This window comes from Conger conger, chromosome 9 (genome assembly GCF_963514075.1).
Source record: "Conger conger chromosome 9, fConCon1.1, whole genome shotgun sequence".
NCBI lineage: Eukaryota > Metazoa > Chordata > Actinopteri > Anguilliformes > Congridae > Conger > Conger conger.
The window spans coordinates 5,720,788-5,741,404 of record NC_083768.1 but is presented as its reverse complement, the minus strand read 5'-3'; the positions used below and the strand labels follow the sequence as shown (position 1 = coordinate 5,741,404).

General features: G+C 48.5%; 1 protein-coding gene across 1 annotated transcript in view; it reads left to right on the top strand.

The window, feature by feature from the left end:
- The window catches only part of LOC133136729 (disco-interacting protein 2 homolog C-like), a gene marked incomplete at its 5' end in the record, with an annotated part of 86,206 nt that overhangs the window by 39,611 nt on the left and 25,978 nt on the right, over positions 1-20,617 (top strand). Inside the window, 11 exons of the mRNA XM_061254396.1 lie at positions 620-684; positions 1,195-1,288; positions 1,796-1,915; positions 3,432-3,546; positions 4,911-5,050; positions 6,280-6,416; positions 7,588-7,796; positions 13,222-13,336; positions 14,760-14,961; positions 16,384-16,493; positions 20,196-20,276. Coding sequence (XP_061110380.1) covers positions 620-684; positions 1,195-1,288; positions 1,796-1,915; positions 3,432-3,546; positions 4,911-5,050; positions 6,280-6,416; positions 7,588-7,796; positions 13,222-13,336; positions 14,760-14,961; positions 16,384-16,493; positions 20,196-20,276 — 1,388 coding nt within the window. The remainder of the gene's footprint in view (positions 1-619; positions 685-1,194; positions 1,289-1,795; positions 1,916-3,431; positions 3,547-4,910; positions 5,051-6,279; positions 6,417-7,587; positions 7,797-13,221; positions 13,337-14,759; positions 14,962-16,383; positions 16,494-20,195; positions 20,277-20,617) is intronic.

The window sequence follows — 20,617 nt, the reverse complement described above, 5'->3', positions numbered from 1 at the left end:
GTACAAATAATGTCTTATTCTCCATATACAGCAACTGCCTGTAATGGAGGCGACTGAGAAATTAGTCGCTTTGCTCTCCATTTAACCGGCCTGATTAATGTGACCGTTAAACTTCCACGCACACACATGCAGGCACACGCACATGTGCACGCACGCACGCACGCACACACACACACACACACACACACACACACACACACACACACACACACACACACGCACACACGTGCAGACACATACAGGCACACGTACATGCACACACATACACACACACGCACACACACGCACACACGCACACACACACACACACACACACACACACACACACAGAGCATATGTATGTGTGCTGTTGTTAGTAACAGGATGTGTTAGTAGCACTGTGTAGCTGCAGTGTAATGTATTGTGACTGTTGTCTCTCTCTCTCTTTATCTCTCTCTCTCTCTCTCTCTCTCTCTCTCCCTCTCCCTCTCCCTCTCCCCAGCGGAGACCATAGTGAATGTATTAGACTTTAAGCAGTACTCAGACTGTGTTGTGTGTCTCTCTCTCCCCAGCGGAGACCATAGTGAATGTACTAGACTTTAAGCAGTGCTCAGACTGTGTTGTCTCTCTCTCTCTCCAGCGGAGACCATAGTGAATGTACTAGACTTTAAGAAGGACGTGGGGCTGTGGCATGGCATTCTCACGGTAAGTTTCGCCGTGACCCCGCTGGATTACTCCTCCCCCACTCTCAGGTAAGGGTCCTAAATCAAGGGCCGTCTCTGCAGGAGCCTGATGGCTTTGCAGTAGTTCTGCCGGTACCCTGCACTGTTTGCACTCGTGTGTGTCTGTGTGTATCTGTGTGTGTCTGTGTGTGTCTGTGTGTGTCTGTGTGTGTCTGTGTGTGTCTGTGTGTGTCTGTGTGTGTTCGCGTGAGACCTAGGTCTGCATTGTGTCTTATACACAGAGACATTAGACCTTGATCTGCATTGTGTCTTATACCTGGATTTGTAAGATGTCCTGTACTCTGGAGCGTGTGTGTGTGTGTGTGTGTGTGTGTGTGTGAGTGAGAGACTCATGTCTCTCTCCGTCACAGAGTGTGTGTGTGTCTGTGTGTGTGTGTGTGTGAGAGACTCATGTCTCTCTCCGTCACAGAGTGTGTGTGTGTGTGTGTGTGTGTGTGTGTGTGTGTGTGACTCATGTCTCTCTCCGTCACAGAGCGTGATGAACATGATGCACGTCATCAGCATCCCCTACTCCCTGATGAAGGTCAACCCCCTGTCCTGGATCCAGAAGGTGTGCCAATACAAAGGTGTGTGTGCGTGTGTCTGCGCGTGTGTGTGTGTGTGTCTGCGTGTGTGTGTGTGTGTGTGCACGTGTGTGTGTGTGTGTATGTGCATATGTGTGTGTCTGCGTGTGTCTGCGTGTTTGTGCACGAGTGTGTGTGTGTCTGCGCCTGTGTGCACGTGTGTATGTGCATATGTGTGTGTCTGCGCATGTATCTGTGTGCGCGTGTGTATGCATCTCGTGTTTGTCCAGAGTGGCTGTGTTTTTATGTCACCTTTTGTGTTCTCTCTCTCTCCCCCTTCCCACTCCCTCCCTCTCTCTCTCTCTCTCTCTCTCTCTCTCCCTCTCCCTCTCCCTCTCCCTCTCCCCCTCCCTCCCTCCCTCTCCCCCTCTCCCTCCCTCCCTCTCCCCCTCTCCCTGTCCCTCTCTCTCTCTCTCTCTCTCTCTCTCTCTCTCTCTCTCTCCCTCCCTCTCCCTCTCTCTCCCTCTCTCTCTCCCTCTCCCTCCCTCCCTCCCTCTCTCCCTCTCTCAGCTAAAGTAGCGTGTGTGAAGTCCCGGGACATGCACTGGGCGCTGGTTGCCCATAGAGACCAGCGGGACATCAGCCTGAGCTCGCTGCGAATGCTGGTGGTGGCCGACGGCTCCAACCCCTGTAAGGACCCCGTCCGTCCAGTCTGAATGTCTGTTACACACTCTCATAAGGACCCGGGTCGTCCAGTCTGAATGCCTGTTACACACTCTCATAGGGACCCGGGTCGTCCAGTCTGAATGCCTGTTACACACTTTCATAAGGACCCGGGTTGTCCAGTCTGAATGTCTGTTACACACTCTCATAAGGACCCGGTTCGTCCAGTCTGAATGCCTGTTACACACTCTTCACACTGCCACCAGAGCTTTACACACACACACACACACCACACACGTACGTACACACACACACACACATCACACACACACACACCACACACATACACCACACTCGCACACGTACACACACGCGTGCAGATGCACAGTCATGCTGAGGGAACCCTGTCAGGACTGTTGCTATATTTGTATGAAAAATTAAAACAGGCAGACAGAGTATTACAGGCCCAGCTGGAGGGAGGAAGATGAGTCAGAGCGCTGAGTGCTTCATCATCTGAGGGACTGAAAACCCGAGCGCGCACACACACACACACACACACACACACATCTGTGGAGCAGAGTCTGGCCAGAGACAGCTGGACACAGAACGGCCGTGCTGGCGATCATGTGACACAGACTCGCCAATCACGGCACGTCACGTCTAAACGGCGGGATGACCACATATCCTGCACGTCCCACACTGTGGCATTAACGTTGCAGTTATTTATTTAGCGGGCGCTTTTATCCAAAGCGACTTACAGTTGATTAGACTAAGCGGGGGCCAATCCCAATCTTAGACACGAGGCTACAGGCTGCCACTTCCACACAGGCCAGTGTGTAGTGACGGACGGTCGCGTAGTGGAGTGTAGTGCCTCTGGTTTGTATGTGAGAGGTTGCAGGTTTGACTCCACTGCTGCTGTGTCATGAAGCAGAACACGGCGTGAGGTGATTCTGTAAATACCTGCTGTGTCAATGAACTGCATGGAAAAACAAATCCAAGGTTTGCAAGTTGCTCCAGATAGGAATAAGTAGAAAACTACATTTACAGAAAAGCCGGCAGAGATCGTGTTCAGACCCACGGCACGCCCTCTGGAGGCCATCTGACGAAGCGCAGGCCCTGTGCTGATTGACTGATTGAGTGATTAACCTGAATTTGCCACTTTCTGCCCCAGGCCACTTGGCATGCTTTGGAGAAAATAAAGCTCATAAACTATGCGTGTGTGTGTGTGTGTGTGTGTGTGTGTGTGTGTGTGTGTGTGTGTGTGTGTGTGTGTGTGTGTGAGAGTGAGTGTGAGAGTGTGAGAGTGTGAGAGGGAGTGTGTGTGTGTGTGTGTGTGTGTGTGTGTGTGAGAGAGTGTGAGAGTGGTGAGAGTGTGAGTGAGTGAGTGAGTGAGTGAGTGAGTGAGTGAGTGAGTGAGTGAGTGAGTGAGTGAGTGAGTGAGTGAGTGAGTGAGTGAGTGAGTGAGTGAGTCTGTGAGAGTGAGAGTGAGTCTGTGAGAGTGTGAGTGAGTGTACCTGTGTATAAATGGTGTCTCTCTCCACAGGGTCCATCTCGTCGTGTGATGCGTTCCTAAACGTCTTTCAGAGCAAAGGACTGAGGCCTGAGGTCATCTGCCCTGTGCCAGCTCCCCTGAGGCTCTCACTGTGGCTATTACGCAGGTACACACACACACACGCGCACACACACACACACACACACACACATACTCACGCACACACACCCCCCACACACACACATACACACACACACAATAGCGCGCACACACGCACACACACACACACACACGCACACACACACACACACTTACGTACACATACACAAGTACACCTTTATTCTTGTTTGTTAGCTTCAGTAGGCAATCAGTTTCCTGCCAAAAGCCATTTCCATGCAGAAAGAAACCCTGCTGACAGGCAGTCCCTCTGAAAACGTGTTCCCTGCGGTATTTCAGTCTTCATAGGAGCCCAAACTCATCACAATCTGACACCTGCATCACAATCTGACACCTGCACTAACACAAATATCTCACAGTCTCACATTTTTCCTAAAAAGAAAAAGTTATGGGAAAATCCACTCCCGGCTGCACTGTACAGAAGTATAAAAGCTACAGTCACTGTTCTCATTAAATAAAGGGTGATATCCTGGCAGCTCAGATTACGTTTTCTGCTTCTCTTTTCCTTCAACCTAATATTACTTTGCCCCTTTTTTTCTTTTTGATTAGCTTTTTTGAAGCCCCGTTACAAGTCCACCTCGAATTGTAATTGCAACAGACGACTAAACTCAGCACAGCTTATGCTTAAATGTATTATCTGTGGCTATAGCGTTCAGTGTGCTTGTGGGCTGGCCTTCATAGACATTCAGTATATTTGTACTGTCAACATTTATTTTTACAGTTTTTCCGTCCTCTTAAAACGCGGCTCGTTCTCTGAGATGGTGAAGATTACGAGTGTAATTCGACATCTGCCACATGCTGTAGCGCAACCTCAAAAGAACAGTGTGTTGATGAAATGGACCTCCGGCTCTTTGAGTCGTGGGCGTGGATGGGACGGCGGTCTCTGTGCAGACAGCGCAGCGTGTGGGACCCACACTCGAACGAGAGCCGTTTTAGGATTAACTGCGTGGTGCGGATTACGCGCGTCATTTCACTAAAGAGCCGGCTTTAAAAACACACACAAACACAAACGCATACGAGCAGACGTTCGGTACGACCTCGGCCGCCTCTCTCCCCGCCCACACACAGGTCAGAGGTCACGGCTTCACACCTGAAGGTCGCCGTGGCGTTGTGGGTCTTCTCTGTTAGGGGCGAGGGGGTCAGGATTATGGGATGGATTAGGGTTACGGTGTTAGGGCTTCGGATTAGGAGGTTATGTGTTTAGGGTTAGGGTTATGATTAGGGGGTTAGGGTTAGGGTAGGGTGCTTAGGGCTAGGGGGTTAGGGTTTCTGAATAATAATAATAATAATAATAATAATAATAATAATAATAATAATGAGTAATAACAGTAACGTGTTGTGTGTTGTCCTCAGGCCCACAGATGACAGTGCCCAGCCCCCCGGGCGGGGGGTGCTGTCCATGCAGGGCCTGAGTTACGGCGTTATCCGGGTGGACTCGGAGGAGAAGCTCTCTGTGCTCACAGTGCAGGACGTCGGCACGGTGATGCCCGGAGGTACCCTATCCCAGAATGCACCTCCACCAGAGCCCCACCCACAGAGCACCGCACCAATTATAGCAGCATTCCTCCAACCTGCGTGCACACACACACATACATACACACACACACACACACGCTCTCACACACACACACACACACACACACACACGCATACACACACACACACACACACGCATACACACACACACACACACACGCACACACACACACACTGCATACCAGCATGCCAATATTTAGAGATAAAGCCACAGCCCCCCCTCCTCTCTCCCAGGTGATTCCCATGAGGCATGTTGGGAAATCATTGGGATCGCAAATCCTTTTCCCGCCCTTTTCTCTCTCTTTGGAAGGGCTGTCAACAAAACGTTCCAGTGAAAGTGCAGAGGGAAGGGTTTACGCCGCAAGCGTGTTTATTTGTGTGCAGACACGGGTCAAATAAGGACACTCATCATAAATTATACAGCCATTTTATACAGTTCACTCTAAGTGCTTTGCAAAAAACGAAATCCTGTACACAATTAAAAAGCAGTGGAATGTCAAAAAGCGAATGAAAAACTAAACAAAAAATAACACAAATTTGAGAGACTTTTCAAACCTAAGCATAAGCGCGTATCTAATGGGACGTTCTAATCTAGGAAGGCCTTATATGACCTTGTTCTGTGAAGGCCTTATCTCCTTACTGCACTGGCAGTTTGAAAAGGGAAGATCTTATTTTCACTGATGTACAGACCGAAATGTGGTTGTACTTTTCAGTTAATAGCCAGCATCTTAAGCAGGCTCTTTAACTCTACAGTCCTCACTCAGTTAAAATGGCGTCTCTGCCTCTACAGACAGTTAAAATGGCCTCTCCACAGACAGTTAAAATGGCGTCTCTGCAGACAGTTAAAATGGCGTCTCTGCCTCTACAGACAGTTAAAATGGCCTCTCCACAGACAGTTAAAATGGCGTCTCTGCAGACAGTTAAAATGGCGTCTCTGCCTCTACAGACAGTTAAAATGGCCTCTCCACAGACAGTTAAAATGGCATCTCCGCAGACAGTTAAAATGGCGTCTCTGCCTCTACAGACAGTTAAAATGGCGTCTCTGCCTCTGCAGACAGTTAAAATGGCGTCTCTGCCTCTGCAGACAGTTAAAATGGCGTCTCTGCAGACAGTTAAAATGGCGTCTCTACAGACAGTTAAAATGGCGTCTCTGCAGACAGTTAAAATGGCGTCTCCTCCTCCGCAGCGCTCATGTGTGTGGTGAAGCCGGACGGCGTTCCGCAGCTCTGCAGAACGGACGAGATCGGGGAGCTGTGCGTGTCCTCCATCGCCACGGGAACGTCGTACTACGGCCTTTCGGGAATGACCAAGAACACCTTCGAGGTGAGGAACGGCGAGCCGGGCTCGGGTACGCAAAGGCCCGGGCCCGTGTCACTACAGGGTGCCCGAGTAGGACGGGTGTAAGACGCAAACACAAAACTGAAGAGAAAAAAAAAAAAACCTTTCAATTTATTCCTTTAACTGTCACCCTGTTCGACCCATTTGAATTGCTGTGATGCAGTAGATTTCTCATTATTTCTGTTATATGCACCCTACTGTGCCTTTCTATTATGATTCTAACTGAAAAACAAAACTGAAAAAAAAAACGCTACTTTGAGAGACTTTTCAAACCTGAGCTAAAAGACTGAACTGACCCCCAGACCAGCCACTGTGTTCGGGGCACTGGTCAAGACTGTCCACATCCGAACATGACTGATTATGAGCCAGACTGATCCGGGATGTGTACTGGGACATGACTAGAATTAATTAAAAACATTAGATTGAGCAAAATTTGCACAGACCTTTGCAAATACAGTGCAGGACTTATTTCACTCGACTGGGTGTGGTGTGTTTTCAGTGGTTAATAGCGTTAGAACAACCCAGTTGGTTGGTATAATAACACAGTTTTACATGAACAATATAACAACGTTGTAAAATGCACCAGTCATGTGGAGAGTCGCTATAAAAACTACTATATTAAAAACCCGAGTGGAAAGTAAATAAAATTAAAGGTTGATTTTTTTTCATTTTATAAAATGCTAGAACACCATTTCTTGCTTCATTTTAGCATTTATTGTTTCCTGCAGACATTTATATGTGTCATTTGGTCTAAGAATAGGCTTAATCGTGTTTACTGTCCTGTTTGAGAGATGTTTTATTTTATTTGGCCTCTTTTCTTTAAATTGGGTTTTTAGTACTTAAAATCTTTAAATACTGAATCTTGCTTTAATGATTTTACTGTGTCTTGTGTATGTATGGTGCGTTCCAAATGTTGTCTATTTAAAAACACTCAAACTTCAGTTATTTCTAATCTGTATAAAAGACTTTCTAAAGCAGTTAGAGCTTAGAGCTGCAGTTGTCCATCCACTTCCTGGAAAAACGATTTTTCAAATTTTTATTTTACGTCACGATGTACCATTGGGCATGTCTGTCGATCAAACGTCTATCCATTTTCCGTTCCCCTCCAATCAGTGGTCCCCATTGAAACCCAGCGCTGTGATGTTCTGGGCTCTAGGTGTTCCCCATGGGCCAGTCTGGGGCCCCCATCAGCGAGTACCCCTTCACCAGGACGGGCCTGCTGGGCTTCGTGGGGCCGGGGGGGCTGGTCTTCATCGCCGGGAAGATGGACGGGCTGATGGTGGTGGCGGGGCGGAGACACAACGCCGACGACATCGTTGCCACGGCTCTGGCGGTGGAGCCAATGAAGTTCGTGTACAGGGGAAGGTGAGCGTTTAGACCCCGCCCCCGGCACAAGCTCCGCCTCCTCCCAGCGATGCTCTGCGATGAAGGAGACTCGTCTTTACGTTTAGGCATTCACACAGCTTAGTTTCTACACACTGCATTTACACAACTTTGTTTCTACACCAGTGGTCTCCGACCCTGGTCCGGGAGAGCAACTGTGGGGTCTTCATGTTCTTGTTTTCACCTTAAAATCATCATATTGTTTGAGACCCAGGTAACCAGGTGAGGTCAGTTAATTGTGTTAATTTATTCATTAAGTGCAGAGTAACACACGGTGCATTTTACACACAGTACATGTACACGACTGGATAAACACTGAAGTAATTTCAGGTGTCCTACATTTTACATTTACATTTTAGTCATTTGGCAGACGCTTTTAATCCAAAGCGACTTACAAGTGCATAGGTTCTACCACAAGTCAAAGCATCACATCCAGAACTAGAAAAATACACCTGGACTGCTGTTCTAAACATATAGTCGTCATCATAAGTGCAATTTATTTTTTTTATTTTTTTTATTTTTTTTTTTTTTGGGGGGGGCGGGTGGGGGGTTAGACAGGGATAGGGGTATCAGAAGGGGGGGGCGGGGTAAATCAGGAGGGGGGACTAAGGTAGAGTTTGAAGAGGTGTGTTTTGAGTCTGCGTCGAAATAGGGGGAGGGATTCTGCTGTCCTGACAGTGGTAGGCAAGTCATTCCACCACTGCGGAACCAGAACGGAAAACAGGCGTGAACGTGCAGCTCGACCGCCAGGTGCCCGTAGAGAGGGAACCGTAAGGCGACCAGAGCTGGCAGACCGGAGTGGTCTAGCTGGGGAGTAGGGAGTGATCAGGGATTGTATGTAATGTGGGGCAGTCCCCTTAGCAGCCTGAAATGCCAACACTAGGGCCTTGAATCGGATGCGTGCGGCAATAGGAAGCCAGTGGAGGCCAATGAGAAGCGGGGTGACATGAGCCGACCTGGGCTGACTGGTGATCAAGCGGGCTGCAGCATTCTGGACCAGCTGGAGGGGCTTGATGGCGCACGCTGGGAGACCGGCTAGGAGGGAGTTGCAGTAATCCAGGCGGGAAATGACGAGTGCCTGGACTAGGAGCTGGGTGGCTTTCTCCGTCAGGAGATGACGGATGCGGCGTATATTAAACAGAAAGAACCTGCAGGTTCTGGCAGTGGAGGATACTTGTGGAGCCAGGGAGAGGCAGTTATCAAGAGTCACCCCAAGATTCTTTGCCGTACGGGAGGAGGAAACTACAAAGTCCTCCACAGTCAGTGAGAGGTCGATTGACGGAGAGGACTTAGCAGGGATGTAGAGAAGCTCAGTTTTGGCAAGGTTGAGCTTCAGGTGATGGGAAGTCATCCATGCAGAGATATCAGCCAAGCAGGCAGAGATCTGTGTGGTGATTTGGGTGTCAGGGGGGAAGGAAATGAAGAGTTGGGTGTCATCAGCGTAGGAGTGATAAGAGAAGCCGTGGGAAGAGATAACAGAGCCAAGAGACATGGTGTATAGCGAGAAGAGGAGAGGCCCAAGAACCGAGCCCTGCGGGACTCCAGTTCGTAGGGGTTGAGGGTCGGAGAGTGCGCCCCTCCAAGTCACCTGGTAGGAGCGACCAGAGAGGTAGGAGGAAAACCAAGCGAGTGCAGAACCTGTGACACCCATCCCAGACAGCGATGAGAGCAGAATCTCATGGTTGACTGTATCGAAGGCGGCCGACAGGTCGAGGAAGATGAGGACAGAGGAGAGGGATTTTGCTTTAGCAGAGTGGAGTGCCTCAGTGACCGCGAGCAGGGCGGTTTCAGTGGAGTGGCCACTCTTGAAGCCAGACTGGTTGGGGTCATGGAGATTGTTGTGGAGAAGATAAGTGGACAGTTGGGAGCAGACCGCCCGTTCCAGGGTTTTAGCAAGAAAGGGAAGAAGAGAGACAGGCCGGTAGTTGTTCAGGGCAGAGGGATCGAGAGTAGGTTTTTTGAGGAGGGGAGTGACTCTGGCCCTCTTCAGGGAAGAGGGCATGGTGCCGGAAGAGAGGGAGGTGTTGATTAGAGAGGAGAGAAAAGGGAGAATGTCCTCAGATATAGATTGTAGGAGGGGAGAGGGGATGGGGTCAAGAGGACAGGTGGTCGGGCGGTGGGAAGTAAGGAGTTTCAGCGTGTCGGCGTCAGAGAGGGGAGAAAAGGAGGTTAGGGAGTTGGGGAGGGTAGGAGGGTCAGCAGGGGTGGAGGGTTGGGAGAAGGAATTGCGAATAGCATCGACCTTCTTTTCAAAGAAGGAGACAAAGTCATCAGGTGTGAGTGATGAGGGGGGTGGGGGGGGAGGGGGGGCCAGAAGAGAGGAGAAAGTTGAAAACAGTTTGCGGGGATTAGAGGCGGCCGCGTTAATTTTCGAGTGAAAGAAGGAAGATTTAGCTAGAGAGACAGAGGAATGGAAAGATGATAAGAGGGCATGGAAGGAAGCTATATCACTGGGGAGACAGGACCTTTTCCATTTTCTCTCCGCCGCCCGCAGTTCGGTTCGGACAGCTCGTAGAGCATCAGAAAGCCAGGGACTGGGGGGGGAGGCCCGAGCTAGTTTGGTGGTGAGGGGACACAGAGAGTCAAAGGAAGATGAGAGGGAGGACATGAGAGTTGTAGCCGCATCATCGGTAGACAGTCGAGAGAAAGACTCCGCAGATGGTAGGGAGGAGAGGATTGTAGATGAGAGGGTGGAGGAAGACAGGTGGCGTAGGTTCCGTCGACAGGTGACAGTGGATGGTGGGAGAGATGGATGGGTGTTAGAAGAGAGTGGAAGAGAGAAAGAGATGAAGGAGTGGTCAGATATATGGAGTGGTGTTACAGAGAGGTTGGTTGTTGTGCAGCTCCTTGTGAAGATGAGGTCAAGAAGGTTGCCTGCTTTGTGGGTGGGAGGGGAAAGAGTGAGGGTAAGGTCAAAAGAAGAGAGGAGGGAGAGAACGGTAGACTGGGTGGACTTGAGGTTGAAGTCACCCAGGAGGATCAGGGGGGTGTCATTGACAGGTGAGGAGCTGAGGAGGATGTCCATCTCATCCAAAAAGTTCCCCAGAGGACCCGGGGGGCGATAAACAACAATGATAAACAGTTTGCACGGCAGAGTAACAGAAACCGCATGAAATTCAAAAGAGGAGAAGGAGAGGGATGAGGAGAAGACACTAGATCTCCATGAGGATGAGATTAGGAGACCTGTGCCACCTCCTCTGCCAGAGGATCTGGGTGTGTGGGAAAAAGAGAAGGCAGAGGAAAGGGCAGCCGGGGTGGCCGTGTTCTCTGGTGAGAGCCACGTTTCAGTTAAAGCAAGAAAGTCAAGGTTGAGGTGGGAGGCATAGGCAGATATGAAGTCTGCTTTCTGGACGGCGGACTGGCAGTTCCAGAGGCCACCAGCCACACAGAGATCAATACCAGGGGATCTGGGAGGAAAGATGAGGTTAGAGATATTCTGCCCATGTTGGCGGGAGGCGAACCTCCTACCTGACTGGGACCTGGGGAGAGGAGAGAGGACAGGGATGGGAAGGAAACACATGGAGGGAACTAGGGAGGACAAGGGGAATACTACACAGTGGAATGAGGGCAGGCAGCAAAAACAAAATCAAACATCAGGCTCTCAGACAGCCTCGATGGACACCCGCAGATAGACACCCCCGACTTTGTACGCCTGCGACTTCGTACGCCGAGGCAAGTAGCCGAGGCTGCCGCACACAGCTGCCGCTGGTGCGCTACACAACTGCTTAAATAACACTGACGCTGAATACAGAAAATGCAACCAACCCACTGCAGAACACTAATGCACACTGAAGTGAGTTCGGGTGTGCCAGTAATTATACCCTGAGCAGGGTGCAAAGTATTGGCTCCTCCTACAACAAAAGCTGTGGCCTGCCAGCCAGTAAAACAATAGCCTAACTTAATAGCCTAGCTTACCTGAGAGAAACAAACACCTAACCCAGTTTCACTGAATCTAAATAAACTGGCTACTGGCGACCTGCAAGTTGGATCAGGCCTGAGGACGATTGGTCTGTGTATCCAATATGCCAAGTAAATGTTTTATGGACATTATTGGCATATAAATACAGTATTTAAGTGTATGTATATGCTGTATTTATATAAATAATGTATTGTTTTGAAAATTGTTAAACGTTGTGCTTGTTTTTGTTATCTTGTAGATGTGAACGTGCCATGGGTGAGGAAATATGCTAATAACTAATGAATTTGACTAAAATAACGCTAGTATTTGTAGCACTGGCGGCAATAACGAAAGTATTGTCCAGGCTTAACCGATAAATGCTAATTTTGAAGGCTACTGCTAATGGTAAAGGCTAGTAGTAAATGCTAACTGTTAAGGCTAGCAATAAATGCTAACGATAATGGCTAATGGTGAAAGTTACCTTTAAATAGCTAGTGGCAAATGCTAACTAAATGCAAAAAAGGAACAGAAATTAAATGGGAAGGATAAATGCTAACGTCAATGGCTAATCGTGAAAGCAAAACCCTGGTGTAAAATCCAGCCATGACCTGCTTGAATTTACCAGATACCAGCTCTTTCAAAACCTAGCTTGAGCTGGTTAAACCATGTTGAGAATGGAGCTGGTCTGAACTGGTCAACCAGCAACCAGCTGTTTCAAAACCTAGCTTGAGCTGGTCAAACCATGTTGAGAATGGAGCTGGTCTGAACTGGTCAACCAGCAACCAGCTGTTTCAAAACCTAGCTTGAGCTGGTCAAACAATGTTGAGTATGGAGCTGGTCTGAACTGGTCAACCAGCTACCAGCTGTTTCAAAACCTAGCTTGAGCTGGTCAAACAATGTTGAGTATGGAGCTGGTCTGAACTGGTCAACCAGCTACCAGCTGTTTCAAAACCTAGCTTGAGCTGGTTAAACCATGTTGAGAATGGAGCTGGTCTGAACTGGTCAACCAGCTACCAGCTCTTTCAAAACCTAGCTTGAGCTGGTCAAACAATGTTGAGTATGGAGCTGGTCTGAACTGGTCAACCAGCTACCAGCTCTTTCAAAACCTAGCTTGAGCTGGTTAAACCATGTTGAGAATGGAGCTGGTCTGAACTGGTCAACCAGCTACCAGCTGTTTCAAAACCTAGCTTGAGCTGGTTAAACCATGTTGAGAATGGAGCTGGTCTGAACTGGTCAACCAGCTACCAGCTGTTTCAAAACCTAGCTTGAGCTGGTCAAACAATGTTGAGTATGGAGCTGGTCTGAACTGATCAACCAGCTACCAGCTCTTTCAAAACCTAGCTTGAACTATTTTTATTTTTTTTTTCTCTCCAAGCAGAGAACTTTAAATAGCTAGCTGACGATAATGGCTAATGACCGAAGTGACCTTCGCCTGGCGGTGAGTGCTAAACTGAGCGCACTGACGGCGCGGGGCCTAACGGCGGGGGGCGCGTTGTGTGTGCCCTGCAGGATCGCGGTGTTCTCCATCAGCGTGCTGCACGACGAGCGCATCGTGGTGGTGGCCGAGCAGCGGCCCGACGCCACGGAGGAGGACAGCTTCCAGTGGATGAGCCGCGTGCTGCAGGTCAGAGGGGGTGCATTTATACCACCCCCCCCAAGGCCCCGGCCTGTCTGCTACTGTGCATTTATACCACCCCCCCCAAGGCCCCGGCCTGTCTGCTACTGCGCATTTATACCACCCCCCCTAAGGCCCCGCCCTGTCTGCTACTGCGCATTTATACCACCCCCCCCCAAGGCCCCGGCCTGTCTGCTACTGTGCATTTATACCACCCCCCCTAAGGCCCCGGCCTGTCTGCTACTGTGCATTCATACCACCCCCCCAAGGCCCCGCCCTGTCTGCTACTGTGCATTTATACCACCCCCCCCAAGGCCCCGGCCTGTCTGCTACTGTGCATTCATACCACTCCCCACCCTGTCTGCTACTGTGCATTTATACCACCCCCCCTAAGGCCCCGCTCTGTCTGCTACTGTGCATTCATACCACCCCCCCCTAAGGCCCCGGCCTGTCTGCTACTGTGCATTTATACCACTCCCCCTAAGGCCCCGGCCTGTCTGCTACTGTGCATTTATACCACCCCCCCTAAGGCCCCGGCCTGTCTGCTACTGTGCATTTATACCACCCCCCCTAAGGCCCCGGCCTGTCTGCTACTGTGCATTTATACCACCCCCCCTAAGGCCCCGCCCTGTCTGCTACTGTGCATTTATACCACCCCCCCTAAGGCCCCGCCCTGTCTGCTACTGTGCATTTATACCACCCCCCCTAAGGCCCCACCCTGTCTGTTACCGTGCATTTATACCACTCCCCACCCTGTCTGCTACCGTGCATTTATACCACTCCCCACCCTGTCTGCTACCGTGCATTTATACCACTCCCCACCCTGTCTGCTACCGTGCATTTATACCACTCCCCACCCTGTCTGCTACCGTGCATTTATACCACTCCCCACCCTGTCTGCTACTGCGCATTCATACCACCCCCCCCAAGGCCCCGCCCTGTCTGCTACTGTGCATTTATACCACCCCCTCCCCCCACACCCAAGGCCCCGCCCTGTCTGTTACCGTGCATTTATACCACCCCCCCTAAGGCCCCACCCTGTCTGCTACCGTGCATTTATACCACTCCCCACCCTGTCTGCTACCGTGCATTTATACCACTCCCTCCCCCCACACCCAAGGCCCCACCCTGTCTGTTACCGTGCCAACAGGCACACCAGAGCGATCCAGACTGCCCCCCTCCTCTGCCTTCTCTTCTTCTCTCCTCTCTTTCTCTTTCACTCTCTCCTCTCTCCCTTCTCTCTTTTCCTCTTCCCCCTTTTCTCTTTCACTCTCCCTCCTTTTCTCTTTCACTCTCCCTCCACCTCCATTTATATCTCTTCTACCCCTCTTTCACAGTTCTTCCTCTCTTTTGCCTTTTTTCCACCCTTTTCTCTTGTCGTGATGTCTTCTCTCTCACTCTCACTCTCTCTCACTCTCTCTCACTCTCTCAGGCCATAGATGGAATTCACCAGGTGGGGGTGTACTGCCTGGCTCTCGTACCCTCCAACACCCTCCCCAAAACGCCCCTGGGGGGCATCCACCTATCAGAGACCAAGCAGCTGTTTCTGGAGGGGTCGCTACACCCCTGCAACGTGCTGATGTGCCCCCACACCTGCGTCATCAACCTGCCCAAACCCAGGCAGAAACAGCCAGGTATGAACACACCAACCTGCCCAAACCCAGGTATGAAAACACCTGTGTCACCAACCTGCCCAAACCCAGGTATGAACACACCTGTGTCACCAACCTGCCCAAACCCAGGTATGAACACATCTGTGTCACCAACCTGCCCAAACCCAGGCACAAACAGCCAGGTATGAACACACCTGCGTCATCAACCTGCCCAAACCCAGGTATGAACACACCTGTGTCACCAACCTGCCCAAACTCAGGTATGAACACACCTGTGTCACCAACCTGCTCAAACCCAGGTATGAACACACCTGTGTCACCAACCTGCCCAAACCCAGGCACAAACAGCCAGGTGAGTGTGTTCTCACTGCATTGGCAATCTTTTGTGTTATTTACTTTAATTCTAAACATAAGACAGAAGTACTTGTTCAAGTTGACTTGGTTGTGGAACTGAAATGGTGTTTGCAGTGTAGCGTGCAGAAGAACCAGACTGTGGAAATACAAAACACAGCCTGTTGTGTCTGTGTCCTGGTGGGCTTAAGCGTTCCTATCGATCGGCGTTCCTATTGATTAGGTAAAGTGGGAGACTCCCGACGGGCGTTATTGGGATTATCGGAGCTGTAAATTCCCGCTCGGCATTCCCTCTCCGAGCTCCGATACTGACCCTGATTTACAGCACGGCTCTGTGGGGCTGTGTTAAATGGAGGGTCGCTGTATCCATGAGATCATTGGCTGCCTGCCCTGCCAGTCACTGCGAGTCCCCGCCTCTCAGCAGGCTCCAGGGGCGATGTGTCAGACAGGGTTTATGGTAGATTTACTGGCGGATAAGTACACAGTGAACACATGGACAAGCATGTGTGTGTGTGTGTGTGTGTGTGTGTGTGTGTGTGTGTGTACGTGCCTCCTGCAGAGATCAGGACTGCGTCTGTGTTTGTGTGTGTTAGCGTGTGTGTGTGTAAACGCCCTATCCCTCCTCTTGCAGAAATTGGGCCGACCTTGGTGTGTGTTTGTGGTAGCATGTATACGTGTGTGTGTTAGTGTGTATGTGTGCGCATGCGTGTTACTGTGTATGCGTGTGTGTGTGTATATGCGTGTGTGTGTGTATGTATGTATGTATGTGTGTGTTAGTGTATATATGCGTGCGTGTGTGTGTGTGTGTGTGTGTAAACGCTCTGTCCCTCCTCCTGCTGAAATTGAGCCAGCCTCAGTGATGGTGTGTGTATGTGTGTGTGCGTGTGTGTGTGTATGCGTGTGTGTGTGTGTATGTATGTATGTGTGTGTTAGTGTATATATATGTGTGTGTGTGTGTGTGTGTGTGTGTGTGTGTGTGTGTGTAAACGCTCTGTCCCTCCTGCTGAAATCGAGCCAGCCTCAGTGATGGTGTGTGCGTGTGCGTGCGTGTGTGTGTGTATGCGTGTAAACACACTCTCCCTCCTCCTGCAGAGATCGGGCCGGCCTCGGTGATGGTGGGGAACCTGGTGTCGGGGAAGCGGATAGCCCAGGCCAGTGGCAGGGACCTGGGGCAGATGGAGGACAATGACCAGGCAAGGAAGGTGTGTGTGTGGACCAGGGCTTGACTCTCATCCTCTCCCATCAACCATTACCATTCGCTCCCACCCGCGCCAATCAAACCATGGAGCCCACGCCCCCTGGGGCTACTCCGCGTTTGATTTGCTGACCAATGACCATGTGACCCTCCTCCTGGTTTATGGCCAAGGGTATCAAAATGGAGACGACACAGCCGAGACCATTGTGACATCACCGAACAGGTATCCAATAGAACAGTTCTGATGGTGAGTGGCGGATACCTTCTGGCTACTTCCTGGCGAAAGGCCCACCCACATCAAGAACTATAGCTATAACCATAACTTTAACCCTAACGATGTGAGCATCCGCAGTGCTGAACGATAACGTTCCGTAAATAGCCTCTCGGTTACGTCATCTGCCATTTTTAATGTGATGCCCTGTAAATTTGGTTGGATTTTGATTGGCTGTCAGTGTTTTAACGTTCATGCAGTTGGGGAATAAAATCACTCTGAACTGATCCCAGTGATATTGTTCGACACAGTCATTGTCGTTCCACCCATCCACTTGAGTTTTTAAAAACATATTTATAATTATAATTATAGTTATCGTCCTTGGTGTGAACTGGCCTTTATACCCACAGAGAGACGGGAAGTATAATCCGGTAGTGTCCACCAATCACCATCGCCGTTGTTCGGTTGGGTATTCCCACTGTACTCTGTAATTGGTGGAGCTCCACTCTCTTGTTCTCGATGGCTGCCGTAGTCCTATTTGCTATCCCTGGTTATGGCTCAACCTTTTTCCCATCCTTTGTCATCTTTCAGCCCCATCCTTCATGGCCATGAAGACACATGCCATACTCTGCAGCCGTTTTGTTTCCTGAATTGTAGCTTAATCAATAACACAGCAGACAAGACTAATGCTAATTAGCTACACAAACCGCAAACCGTGCAGCCGAAGTGCCACTAGATATCAGATTTTAGTGCTTAATTTAAAAAAGTTGTATTCCATTATCGTGAGTGATAATACAAAAGCTGAGACTGACTCAGGTAGCTTCCCGAGAGATCGTTTTGTGTGAATATCTTCGGAGTGCAGCTTTTTAAAAAAGGATTACAGCGGGGGGAAATTAAAAACGATTAACAAGCGCGGAAAGCGCCGCTCCCCCGTGTCTCTCCGGCTCACGGATGCAGGGTAACTTTGAAATGGTGCGTTTCAAAATTATTCCCAAATCCCGCCAGTTTGCCTGTAACTCATTGCACATTGGAGTATTAATACAATAATATAATTTGTAATGGAACTCCGGTGTATTATAGTTTAAGAGTAATACTTTTAACAGTGGCACATTTGAAGGTGTAATGCTCCACAGCAAAATTCTCAGTGTTTAGGCAAATGTAGAATCTTTTAACAGATGTAATCTATGAAGACCTGATATAAGTCTTAAATAAGTAAAAAATAATAATAAAAAAAATAAAATAATAATAATAATAATAATAATAGAAAAAGCTGTGAAATTATTGTAGCTGTGGATAAATTATAAGGACTTTGTGTCCGGTAGTATCCGCCCTCTCTCAATGGACAAAGAGCTGGGATAGGGTTGTGCTTTCTGCCTGAAATAGACGAGCGCTCAAAAGTCAAGAAGCCTTTCAATATGCTACCCGACGCTAGCGTTTTTCATCTGCTCAATGACATTCAACTGAGACTCATCGAATCAGTCTGACAGGCAAATGTATGAGGTTGGTTATTATGCGGAAAGCGCAGCGAACGAAATCGTGTCTTTGTTGAGCAGACGGGCAAAAATGACATACGGCGTTGGCAAATTAAGAGAGCGTTCCGGTTGCATCCCGTTTGGAAAGAGCAAAAATCGATTGTCAATTTACGGATTCTCTTGTGTGAGAGCAAATTCGAGTCTATATAGACATCAGCTGTGAACATTTTACACGCGGGGGGAAGCGCTTCCCGTTTATATCTTGAGAGGAAATTGTTTATTTATCTTTTAAAGACGGCAGCGTAATCCACTGTTTTTCACAGTGAAAGATAAACATGAATTTACCCTGTTTTTCAGATCCCCCATTATCAGACGTGGCCGCAAAAGTTATTTAGAAAAAAAACTTTAAATCTCTTTAGACACCAGGAAAATCCTTCCAGATTACTGCCTATTATAAAATAAACAACTGTGCTTTCACCAGCGTAAAGAACTTAATTCTTTACTCATCTGCTCATACATTTATCAAACTGAGTTTGAACATGTTTCTAAAATGGATTCCCAGCCATTTGTAATCAGGTTGACTGTGGAGGGTATTTGTGTGTTTAAATTCTTAATTTCTACACTCTTCCACTTAATAATCACCATACTCCACCCCCCACCCCTTTTACCTTTGTTTTTCACATAAACATGGGACTGTATATATATATTTTAAACCATCCTCAGATATTTTGCATGCATTCTGTAGAATATCTTACCCCTGTGTGTGCATCCAGATGAAAATCAGGCCCTGAGTGTGAATGGGAAATTAAACATTATTTGCATATTTTTCTTAAATATACTTTGTAACATTTTTAGGAGCATTTTGAGCGTGGATGTGACTTCAGTGAGACTGTACATGATTACCCAAGATAATCATGTGATTGCTACCTAATAATGATTGTCTGATGTTGTTGCAATGTTTTGTTACAACAGTTTTATTTAACTCATGTATTTATATTACTATTATTAGCAGTGTAAGTACTGGTTTCTGCGAGAAGACGCATGCACTAAAATATACAGACAGACTTACAGACAAGCAGTTTTTAGTTCAGTCTTAATGGTGTTTTCAAACCATGTTGTGTGGTTACAAAGCCTTTTTTTTAATAAAGACAATGTGGCAAGTCTTATCCATAGAGACCCAGCATACAATCAAAAAATTGTGTCAACATTATCTTGTTCAGTCGTCATTATCTTCAATATTAGATGCAAGAAGTTTGTTCACATGGTGAATTCAGTGATTGAAAAATGCAAATAAACACCAAAAACACTCGCACCAAAGTTCAGGACAAATGTTAGTTGATACATGTTAGGGAGGCGTAGCCAAATTCTTTACTGAATGCTCTGCTTTTATCTGGAATTAAACCAAAAGGACTGGTCATGTTTTTTCCAGCACGCAATGTGGGATCTGTTGTTGAATATGTTACATGACCATTTTGATGATGCAATTCAAACCTGTAATGGAAAAAAGAATGTGTACCATGGCTAGGGATTCAGTGTAGGAGGTAGACGTTAAACAGGAATCTGCTTTGAAAGGAAATGACCTGGTGGATGGGAACAGGCGCTGAGCGAGTTGGGCTTAAAAATAAATCTGCCCATCGAACACAAGGAGTTCTGTGGCTCTTCAGTCGTTCTCTTAACGCTGTGTGCGTATGTGGGGAAGTTGTTGTGGCCAACACAGACATTGTGAACATAGAAGCTGACTGCAGGGTTGACCAGACAATTGGCCACACCTAGTGGCCCGGTTGCTTGACCCAGAAGGTCGGTGGTTCAAGCCCCGGTGTAGCCACAATAATATCCATGCAGCTATGTATCCATTGAGCCCTTAACCCCATATTGCTCTAGGGGGACTAGTCCCATCAACAGTCTAATCAACTGCAAGTGGCTTTGGATAAAGGCGTCAGCTAAATAACTGTAATGTAATGTGTAGATGTGGGTTTGCGTCTCAGTGATTGGCCACTCAGCTGGCAGCTTCCCTGTGTGTTTGCAGTTCCTGTTCCTGTCGGAGGTGCTGCAGTGGAGGGCCCAGACCACCCCGGACCACCTGCTCTTCACGCTGCTCAACTCCCGCGTGAGTATCCCATCCCGCCATCGGCAAGTAGTGCTACATCAACACACCGACACAACTACATCAACACACCTACACAACTACATCAACACAACTACATCAACACACCTACACAACTACATCAACACACCTACACAACTACATCAACACACCGACACAACTACATCAACACACCGACACAACTACATCAACACACCTACACAACTACATCAACACACCTACACAACTACATCAACACACCTACACAACTACATCAACACACCGACACAACTACATCAACACAACTACACAACTACATCAACACACCTACACAACTACATCAACACACCTACACAACTACATCA